The sequence below is a fragment of the Ornithorhynchus anatinus genome, chromosome 2 (genome assembly GCF_004115215.2).
Source record: "Ornithorhynchus anatinus isolate Pmale09 chromosome 2, mOrnAna1.pri.v4, whole genome shotgun sequence".
NCBI lineage: Eukaryota > Metazoa > Chordata > Mammalia > Monotremata > Ornithorhynchidae > Ornithorhynchus > Ornithorhynchus anatinus.
Window position 1 is genome coordinate 27,422,309 of NC_041729.1, and position 11,401 is coordinate 27,433,709.

At 50.2% G+C, this 11,401-nt stretch overlaps 1 protein-coding gene across 1 annotated transcript in view; it reads right to left on the bottom strand.

The window, feature by feature from the left end:
- The window catches only part of SBK1 (SH3 domain binding kinase 1), a 120,613-nt gene extending 109,541 nt beyond the window's left edge, over positions 1 to 11,072 (bottom strand). The window contains exon 1 of the mRNA XM_029048576.2: positions 9,929 to 11,072. Within this exon, the coding sequence (XP_028904409.1) occupies positions 9,929 to 10,056 (128 nt within the window). The 5' untranslated portion in view covers positions 10,057 to 11,072. The remainder of the gene's footprint in view (positions 1 to 9,928) is intronic.
- Positions 11,073 to 11,401: the final 329 nt, after the last annotated feature.

The following is an 11,401-nucleotide window of genomic DNA, read 5'->3' on the forward strand; positions in this document are numbered from 1 at the left end:
AGTTCGGGTAAGTCACTTAACTTTCTGTATCTCAGTTTCCTCATCTGTGAAATGGGATAAAATACTCTTCCTAACTCTCTCTACTTTCCCTTCTAAACTGTAAGCCCCTTGTGGGCAGGGAATATGTCTACTAACTCTGTTGTACTGTCCCAAGTGCTTAGTACAATGTTCTCTACACAGTAAGTGCTCAATAAATACCACCAATAGATTGATTAAATCATAAGCCCCATGTAGGGCAGAGATTATGTCTGGTCTGATTACAATTTATCTACCCCAGTCTCTAGCCTAGTGCTTGGCACATAAACCATGCGGCTTTACAAAGAGCATGACCTGGCGGATGAAACACAGGCTTGGGAATCAGAGGGACCTGGGTTCTAATCCCCGCTCTGCCACTTGTCTGCTGTGTGACCCTGGCCAAGTCACTTATCTTCTCCATGTCTCAGTTAGGTCATCTGTAAAATGGGGATTAAGACTGAGTCCTATGTGGGTCAGGGACTGTGTCCAGTCTGATTAGCTTGTATCTACCCCAGCGCTTAGAACAGTGCTTGATGAATAATAAGCACTTAATAAATACTACTATTAATATTAGAGTAAGCATTTAATAAATACCTTAACTGACAACACTGCTGGCAGTGAGATTAGCCGATGGGTAAATGTGATTGACAATTCTTCCACGTAGTGCTTTTTGTACATTTAGTGCCTGGGCCAGGGGTTCAAGCAAGGTCTGATGCGTGCATAGAGCACAGGCCTGGGAGTCAGAAGGTCGTGGGTTCTAATAGAGAAGCGGCGTGGCTCAGTGGAAAGAGCCTGGGTTTCGGAGTCAGAGGTCATGGGTTCCACTCCCGGCTCTGCCGCTTGTCAGCTGTGTGACTGTGGGCAAGTTACTTAACTTCTCTGTGCCTCAGTTACCTCATCTGTAAAATGGGGATTAACCGTGAGCCTTACGTTTGACGGTCTGATTACCCTGTATCTTCCCCAGCGCTTAGAAGAGTGCTCTACACATAGTAAGCGCTTAACAAATACCAATATTATTATTAATCCCGGCTCTGCCACTTGTCTCCTGTGTGACCTTGGGCAAGTCACTTCACTCCTCTGGGCCTGAGTTATCACATCTCTAAATTGGGGATTAAGACCATGAGCCCCACGTGGGACAACCTGATTACCTTGTATCTACCCCAGTGCTTGGCACATAGTAAACATTTATATACCATAATTCTTATTCTTACTATGAGTCTAGTTTAAATGAGGCAGGAGTCAAGTTTAAATGTCGGCTGCATTTTTTTGCTCCTCCCCTATTGAGAGAGAGCAAGGTACTCTTGACTGTGATTGCCAAAACTCCTGGGGCTGCCGAACTGCACTGCTCTCTCTTTAACAAGTAAGTAACATATTCCAGGCCATCTATTTGCCTCGAACTTAGAATATGCATTGCACAACTTGTTTCATTTGTGGTTGTTCAATTCAACACCAGATTTCCTCCTTCCTTTTCTTATAGTATTTTTTTTTCAGTGCTTACTAATTACCAGGCACTGTATTAAGAGTGAATAGTTGGGTTGGATGCAATCCCTGTCCCGCATTGGACTTACAGTCTTTAGCTCCATTTTACAGATGAAGTAACTGAGGTGCAGAGAAATGAAGTGACTTGCCAGTGGTCGCACAGCAGACAAGTGACGGAGCAGGATTAGAAGCACGGTCCTCTGACTCCCAGGCCCGTTCTCTAGCCACTAGGCCGTGCTCCTTCTCACTGCTTTTCACTCAAACTTCTTCTGATTCAATCTTCTTTTTGGTCTCACTCTTTTGTTAGATTCAAAAGATGTTTCACTAGGGTCCATTTCTCTGTTCTCTTTTTCCCAAGCACCTAATGTAAAACGCTTCACCGAGTGAGCTCTCATTAAATACTACTTCTGTTTCTGAATACATTTCTCACCTCATCTTTGGGGTCCTGAGCTAACACTTTGATTTCCATCCCAGACCTGACCTTGCGTGCGTGCACAGTGTTCCGCTGTGGGGGAACCAAGCATATTTTCAAGGGCACGAGAAGTCGTGTGGAAGACCAGAGCAGGGATTCGGAGAGGAAGTAAAAGACCCAAGAAGATATCCCCTAGTGGATAGGGAGCACAGGCCTGGGAGTCAGAAGGACCTTGGTTCTAATAGTCTGCTGTGTGACCTTGGGCAAGTCACTTCACTTTTCTGTGCCTCAGTTCCCTCATCTATAAAATGGGGATTGAGACTGTGAGCCCCACGTGGGACTGGGACTGTGTCTAACTCGATTTGCTTGTATCCACTCCATCGCTTAGTACAGTGCCTGGTACATAATAAGCGCTTAATAAATACCACAATTATTATTATTAACTCTTGTCTGCTGTGTGACCTCGGGCAAGTCATTTAACTTCTCTGTGCCTGTTACCTCATCCGGAAAATGGGGATTAAGACTGTGAATCCCATGTGGGCCAGGGACCGTGTCCAACACGATTAGTTTGTATCTACCCCAGGGCTTAGAACAATGCCTGGCACATTGTAAGTACTTGACAAATACCGTAAAAAAACATACAAAAAGCAAATGAGATGGAGAGCCAAAGGAGTGATTTGGGTCAAAGCAGAGCTGTGGAAATCTTTGCATGTGAGATGCAGGGCTGAAGGAGCATGAGAGCAGTGGGATGATGTCATCACACAGACAGAGAAAGGTCATTTTGACAGTGGCAAGCTGAATGGGGTTAAGCGGGAGGATCAGTCAAGAAAAGAGAGCAATAATTATGGCAAATAAGACCCAAACACTTAAGTGGTCAAAGTCACAATGGTCCAGGGTGAGGACCCCAGAGAGATAATTAGTTGGGTTAGGTCTGCCAGCCATCAGGGAGGGGAGGGGGTCGGTCAGACTCAGGCCAAGATTTCCATTTGGCCATCTGGCCCAGAGTGTGAGGTGCTGGTGCCCCATTCTCAGAGGTTCTGATGGAGGGGAGTGGCAAGCCAAGGAAGGAGGAAGGATCTCTGAGGGAAGGTGGCTGTCTGGAAGGCAGGGCTGCCCTGTGGTGTTTTATTTTTTACGGTATTTAAGTACTTAATATGTGCCAAGCACCAAAATTAAGTGCTGGGGTAGATACAAGCTAATCAGGTTGGACACTGTCCAAGTCCAACATGGGGCTCACAGCCTTAACCCCCATTTACAGATGAGGTAACTGAGGCACAGAGAAGAGAAGGGATTACCCAGGGTCACACAGAAGGCAAGTGGCACAGCTGGGATTAGAACCCAGGTCCTTCTGACTCCCAGGCCTGTGCTCTACCCAGTAGGCCACCCTGCTTCTTATTCTAGGTGGAGGCTGAGGAGGAGAGAGAAGCAGCTCTGGGAAGCTGCCAGGCCCAGGCTTAGAAGGAGGCAGGCCTTCGGGAAGGTGAGTTGAGCGTGCTCTAACAAAGAAGTGACGAGCCAGGGAGCCAACCACCCTCACCAGCCTCCAGGGGCAGCAGGAAGAGCCCCAAGCGCAGAAGGGAATCCAAATGTCGAGTTTTATTTTTGGTTTTGGGTCTCCAAGCCCCAGCTGCCTGTCTCCCAAGCCACCGTGCAGTTCTGGCAGGCCGTACACAGTCGCCATAAGGCTCTGCCACCTCACCGGGTGGGGAGGGGCTTCGTGCCAGGCACAGAGTCGGCTCAGGCCAGGGATCCTGTTTTGTAGCTGTGGACTCCATTTTTCTCCCCTCCCTTCACCCCGCCTTCCTCCTGTCCTCCACAGCCTTTGGGCCCGAGGCCCGTGAGCGTTTTCTGTCATTCGCACCCCTTTCCTGTGGAACAGGATGTGCTGTCCTTAAGAAGGTGCGAGGTCTTTCAGTACCACTGTCAAGTCAGTGACAGTCAGGCCTAGAGTCCAATCCCCATCATCCCACCACCAATCCCTGTTCTCCACTCAATGGCCACTGGTCTCTGGAGCAGTGGGGGAAGTGTCACTTTCTTCTGATTCCTATCTCTCCCCGCCTGGGCTCTTCCGAGCTCATCGTCAAATGGAGCAGTGAGAGAGAACCAAACGGTAAACCACTGTGGCCACAGCCCAAGGTCTGACCGCATCTGCAAGTCAGCGCTTACACAGAGGATGCCGCAAGGACAGGCAACAACAAGCTCCACCTCATGCCCATCTGGGCTTTAGGCTTCTCCCGGTGTGGGGAAAACACAAGTGGTTGGGGGTAAATGCTAGGCAGCACCCAAACAAAACTGTCGACTCACCTCCGAGTCCAGCTTATGAACCTCCTGCTGTTAGATCGCCCATGTAAAGGAAAGGAACCCCAAATCACCTCATTCCCAGATTTCCCCAACACCCTTTTTCCTTATTTTGTCTGGCAGCAGCAAAGAACTGTTCTTCCGGTTAGCCTACCCTTTCCAGTCTGTCTAGGGCTGGGAAAAGTAGGGTAACTGAAAGAACAGATCCATACAGAGCCCTCATTCTCTGACCTGTCCTCCTGCCCCGACTATCTGCCCCTTAATCGCTCCATGGGAGTCCTCAGCTGGTAGCTGCAGCTTTGCCTTCCAGACTGTAATGGGCAGACTGGACAATGGATGTGTCTACCCATTCTCTTGTCTTGTACTTTCCCCAGCACTTACTGCAGTGATCTGCACACAGCAAGCGCTCAATAAATGCCACTGATTGGTTATTGCAGTACTAGATTAATCTCTGTTCCAGCCTTGGACTGACAGGATGCCCAGGAGTACTCCAAAGACTGGGAAAGTGTTGTTGGGAAAGTGTTGAATGTCAGTCCAGATGTGGGATCTGGCCTAGGCTCTATAGACATTTTAAAGGCTAGTAATTCCATATATATGATATAATAATACCGATTGCAGTATCTGTTAAGCTCTTACTATTTGCCAAACGTTGGGGTGGACTTAATATAATGGGTTCGGGTCCGGTCTCTTTCCCACGTGGGATTCATAGTCTAAGGGAGAGGGGCAACAGGTATTTAATCCCTATTTTATAGATGAGGAACTAAGACACAGAAGAGTTAAGCAACTTGCCCAAGACCACATAGCAGGGAAGTGGAGGAACTGGGATTACAATTTGGGTCTTCTGACTCCCAATCCTGTGGTCTTTCCAATAAACCTTGCTGTTTCTCGTTGCTTCTCAGTATATCTAATGTGTAAAGTGCTTGTTGTGGGCAGGGAATCTGTCCACCAACTCTGTTGTGCTGTACTCTCCTAAGCGATTCGTACAGTGTTCCACACACACTGTAAATACTCAAATACCATTGATTGCTTGCTTTCAGTGCACCATTTTTTCTGGACATTATTTAAATGTTTTGAAATTATTGCTTGCCAGACACCCTTCTACCTCTGTGCTGTCCAGGGTGAATGCCAGAATTAATGTAGTGGGGTTGTTTCTATCTCAAACCTTCTTTTTTCTTTCTGTTTCTAAGTTATTAGAAGATCTTGCTGCTGTTGACTAACTCTGTTCATTCTGAACACCTGAAAATGCCCAGGCTCAAACCTTCAAGCTCCGGGGATCGGCTTCTTATCATTTGGGAGTATTTAAGTGTTTACATGTGCCAAATATTGGGGTACCAGATAATCGGGCCTTATCAGGCCCTGAAGCACAGGGACACTGAAGAGGAGACCAAAGTTGAGACCTAGGGAGGAAACCTTTATCCCTGATGTGAAAGTAAGCATGTGCTCAGGAATTCACGCATAAGGATGCATAGTGTTCACCCAGAGGGCAGTAGAAATTAAGCAGAGTGTTGCAGTGGAAAGACCTTGGCCTGGAAGTCAGAGAACCTGGGTTCTAATCCTGGCTCTGTTCTCTCTATGTGACCTTGGACAAGTCACTAAATTGCTCAGTGCTTCAGTTTCCTCATCTATAGATTGGGGATTTTACACTTGTCCTCTCTCCCACTTAGATTGTGAGACCCATAAGGAGCAGAGACTGTGTCCGACCTGTATTATATTCTATTTACCCCAGCGGTTGGTATAGTGCTTGGTACATAGTGAAGGCTATACAAATACCAAGAAAACAAGAGTTCCAGTTCAGGAGAAGGAACTCACTTTATTATCCTCCTTGGCTGTTCTAGCCGGGGAAGAAGAGCAATCCTTTTCACATGTGTCCCTCCAGTAACTGCCAACACTAGTCTTGGAGGACTTTCCTGGCATCCAAGGCAATATATCCCACTTGTCTGCTCTTAGCTGGCTCCCTGGGAAAGATGACTGGACATTTCCAGAAGTTTCAGCCGAAAGGGGTACACTCTCCGAGAAGGTTCAGTACATGTTCTTTTTGGCTCCTCATAAGGACGTTTAGGGGAGCTGAGCAGAACCTTGGGGATCGGGCCGCTGATGATAACTGCAGCTGGGGTGACCCTTCTGCCCCCGCTGGGGTCATCTTGAGTTCAGTCACACTAATAATGCTTTGGCTTTCCAGAGCACTTTTCCTCCAAAGAGCTCAAAGTGCCTCTGCATCTCTTTGTTTTAACCGGATACCTCCCCTGGGGATTGCCCAGTTAAGGAAAGGGAAGCATTATCCCCACTTTACAGGTGGCGAAACAGGCCCAAAGAGGTTTAATGACTTTCATGAGATCTCACCGTGCCCAAACAGATGAGAAGCCAGGGCCCCTGACTAGCAAGGCAGAGGTCTCTCTCTATCCGCTCATTGGCACTGTTGGGATTTTAGTGGGAAAGGTGACACGTGAACGGGAGAATGATTGTTCAGCTGGACTTCACCGAGGGCCGTGTTTCTCTTGGAATGAGGGCCCAGGGCCCAGAGAACAGCTCGGCTGGGGCTCTAGCTCTGTTCCCCAGCCTGATCCTCGGACCTTTGATTTTGCTAGCATGCAAAGCTCATTTGCTGCGGGGGAAATGTATTCAGCTTCATGACTTCCCTCCCTCCGCTCCCACAAAAACCTGAAGGGCCCCCACAACCTGGATTTGTCTAAGGGTAGTGGAGCCTGGCTTCTCACCTACTTCACAGTCTGGAGGTGGGGCAATCACCATTATTTAGTGGTGAGCAGTGTATGGTGATTTGTTTGGGGTTTAGTCCCGTGTTCTGCACACAGTAAGTGCTCAATAAATACCACTGATTATACTTGTTAAGGTACCCCTGGACCTCCTACCAGACATCTCTTCCCTCCATCACTAACAATAATAATAATAATAATGATGTTGGTATTTGTTAAGCTCTTACTATGTGCAGAGCACTGTTCTAAGCACTGGGGTAGATACAGGGTCATCAGGTTGTCCACGTGAGGCTCACAGTCTTAATCCCCATTTGACAGATGAGGGAACTGAGGCACAGAGAAGTGAAGTGACTTGCCCACAGCCACACAGCCGACAAGTGGCAGAGCCGGGATTCGAACCGATGACCACTGACTCCCAAGCCCGACCTCTTTCCACTGAGCCAAGCTGCTTCTAGCCAGAGAGCAGTTCTGTGGAGCCCAGGGACCAACTCTTTCAGGATGGAGGAACAGTTGGGGAATAACGAAAGGTCCCCATCACCACAGCAATCACCTCAGGGATGGCTGCCGTGGTCCCACCTCCAACCTCCCAACCAGAAGGGGAGTCAGTAGAGGCTCCAGTGAGATCTCAACCCACACAAGATCCCGAAGATCAGAAGTTTGGGGGATAGGGAGTCAGTTTAATTCTACTTTGTCCTCTAAGACCTTGCCAATTTGGAAAACCAGACTATCCTCTAGTCTTTCAAAGCCCAAGGGTGCTATCCCCAACAAACGCTCAGTGACCATCGGACTCCAAGGAATGGTTCCTGCCCGTCAACTGAACTTTTAACTGTCTGCAAATGGGGCCGCCCAGCCACTTCTGCCTCAGTTGCCAAAGCTGTACATGTGTCAAAATGAAAAAGCATGGCCTAGTGGAAAGACCACGGGCTTGGAAGTCAAAGGCCCTAGGTTCTAATCCCAACTCTGCCAACTGCTAGCTGTGTGACTTTGGGCAAGTCACTTCTCCCTGCCTAAGTTTCCTCAACTGTAAAATGGGGATTAACTTCTACTTCCTCCTATTTAGGAAGCAGCTTGGCCTAGAGGTTAGAGGATGGGCGTGGGAGTCAGAGGACATGGGTTCCACTCCCGGCTTCCCCATCTGTCTCCTGTGTGACCTTGGGCAAGTTAGTTAATTTCTCTATGGCTTAGTTACCTCATCTGTAAAATGGGGATTAAGACCGTGAGCCCCATGTGGGACAGTGACTGTGTCCAACCTGATTACCTCATATCTACCCCATCACTTGGAACAGTGCTTGGCACAACGTAAGTGCTTAACAAATACCTTAATTATTGTTATTGTTAAGTCCCATGCAGGACAAAGACATTGTTCAAACTGACTTACATCTACCCCAGCATTTATAACAGTGTTTGACACGTAGTAAGTAGATACCATAAATAAATGGAAGAGCCTGAATCAGCACTACTGAGGTCAGGGAGTCTCTGGTGGGTGACATAGACCTGGGCAAGCCTAGAGGAAGTATGGGAAGACCCTGCTGGAGATCTTTTCTGCAGAAGGAAGTGTATTAGGATTCCAATGGGATGGGCAGGTTGAAGGACTCCACCTTTAAAGAGGTCATGAATGAGGATCTAGGGGGTTCATTAATTCACTCAATTTTATTTATTAAACGCTTACTGTGTGCAGATCACTGTACTAAGTGCTTGGGAAAGTACAATACAACAATAAACGGTGACATTCCCTGCCCACAACGAGCTCAGATTCTAGCGCGGGGGAGGCAGACGTCAATACAAATAAACAAAATTACAGATATGTACGTAAGTGCTGTGGGACTTGGAAGGGGGGAAGAGCAAAGGAAGTAAGTCAGGGTAATGCAGAGGGAGCGGGAGATGAGAAAAAGTGGGGTTTAGACTGGGAAGCCCTCTTGGAGGAGATGTGGAGAGGGTTGAGTGTGGCGTGATTGGGGGAAAAGGGATTTTGTTGTCTGGGAGCTGGCGGAGTTCCCACTGACACATATGGTGGAAAAGCACTTGGGAAGGGGCTGTCAAACGGGTGATCTCCTGGCTTGTTCCAAAACACTGATGTTTCATATTATCACCACCCACCAATGTACAGACTGACGTCTGTGTGAGTGAGATAGAGAGAAAGAGGGCGAGTGTGTGTGTGTATGTGTGTATAAGGAGGTGGTGGGATGAGTTGGGGGCGATGTAGATAGGGGGATGTTGGGAGAGGAGGAGAGGAAGAGCTAGCCTCTTCTACATTCTGGGGCATCCCATCTATTCACACTCCCCTCTCTGAAACCAGTACCTGGCAAAAGACACACCGTCTTTCTGGGTCTGGGTACGGATCGGGTTGGGGAGGAGGAAGAGCTGATGCCGAACAGGGAACAAGTCTGGCTCTATGGCTGTAGATTCCGATGCACAGATTTTCCAGGAATAGGTGTGGAGAAGGAGAAGACACCAGGAAAAGAGCTGTGTGGGGGGAGGGTGGAATCGAGTCCTACTGGATGACGTCCTCTGGCATGCCTCAAGCAATGCAAATGACAAGAAAGGAGCAACGTTGTGGAGCCTGGGCCTGCAGCCTTCCAGACTTACTCTTAAGAGCACACGAAAGTGCGTGCGCAGAAGCTTGGACACCGTCGCTGATGCATGGGCCCAGCTCGATCCTACCTAGACATAAATAGTCCAACACACCCCAACTAAGGAAAGAGCTACTGTTTAAGCTGACATGTCATGCGATTAAGCCCACAGACATATCCCTCCCCTCCCCGCCAGCACCTTGCCTCTGTATATGGATGCAGACAGACAGACAGACATCCTACTGGAAAACTTGAACTTCTTGAGGTTATTTTCCATAGGTTTACATCCTGGCTGTGTCTTTGCTGACTGGGAGTCCCTCCGCTGCTCTGAGTTTCAAGCGGCCTCTACCTGTTTCTCCACAGTTTCCTTAGGCACCTAGAAATGGGGCTCACCTGGGCCCTGGCAACCCAGCTCCCCACCTTCTTTACCCACTGGCACTGACCTTTTGAGTTGCAGAGGCTGCAGCTCCTCCTTCTGAAAACAGACGAAGCAGAAGGACTCCATCTCGTCAGTCCCGCAGCTGGTGCGCCAGGGCGGGGGCAGGTCGAGGATGGGGCAGGCCGGACACATGACCGCATCGTCCCCAGCCTCGCCAGGGCCCCGGCACCCGAACGAAGCCAGAGTCGGCAAACCGTCCGGCTCCTGCCCCAGCGGCTGGCTGCTCTCCTCCTGGGCTTTCTCCCCCAGATTGCCCGTCGCTCCTGCAAGTGGAAGAGCTCGTGGCTCCTCCTGCAGCTCCGGTGACCCGTTCCCTTCCTTCCCCGATCCCTGCCCTGAGGAGGGCTGGGGGAACAGAAGCAGGACAGAGACGTGTCACCCCACCCTCCACACCTGGAGTTCAAAGGGGTTCCCAAGCAGGAAGTTCAGGAGCCCAGGGTAGACGACGTCCTAAGGAGCAGGGAGTGATCGCCGGTTCCTCTGTCCGGAGGTCCGCCGTCAAACGAGCTTCGTTTGCCACAACGGAGAGCAGCCTCCAGCAGGCAGAGAGAAGGGACACTTAGCTGAAGGAGGAAGCAGGAAATCCTGAGGCTGAGGCCTGCCTCCAGGCACCCTGGAGCTTCCTAGGAGTGCGCTAGAACCCAGCTCCCTGGGCACCCGTGTCTCGTGCCCCTGGGGGCGGCCTAGTCCAAGCAGCCGCCGGTCTTCAGGTGCCGTCTCCAAGGAGCCGGGAGACCTCAGAGCCGGAGAGGACACAGCCCCAGCGTGGACCTCCCGGTGACCAGCAGCAGGGCCGGCCGTTCCGTGGACTCGCTAGCGGAAACGGCGTCTGGGAAAGTTTGCTCTTTCTGCTCTCAGCATCTCCTCGGCGACGCGTCAGCGGCGGCTGCTCTCCGGTTCCATCCCTGTCCAGAGGAGCAGGTTGGCAACGAGGAGAGAAGGGGGGCGGATCTGGAGCTCAGTCCGAACCTCCTGGCGAGCGTGGAACCCGGAGTCTGGGTGTGATGCCACCGGGGTTCACTCTCTCCGAGTAAAGTTCTGGACCTTGGGAGCCCTGGTTTGGTCAGGCTGGGAGCCGCCAGTTTGCTCTGACAGATAAGCTACTGTGAGGGTATTAATAGCTCAAGATTCACGCTGAGAGGCTGGAAGTTAACTCTTTTGCTGCCAGTCCACTTTCTGCCAACGACCAGGAGATGACGCGCTGGAAGTTGGTCCTTCGGCCGGGCGCTTTCCCGGGGTGGGAGGCAGAGGGCAGTGAAACCCAAGGCAGCAGCCCGGCTTCAGCCCAGCCTCCCCAGGCGAGAATGACCTCATGTAACTCCATCCCAGCCCACGGCGGCCAGCCCTTCCCTTCACGTCCCTGGTCGGAAATGGGCTGAGGCACGAGGGTGCATTAGAGTTCCACCTATCATCGGGGTCAAAGATGGAAGCCTGTCCTGCGTCCACTTACAGATTGTGTTCTGCGGCCGTTCCGGCC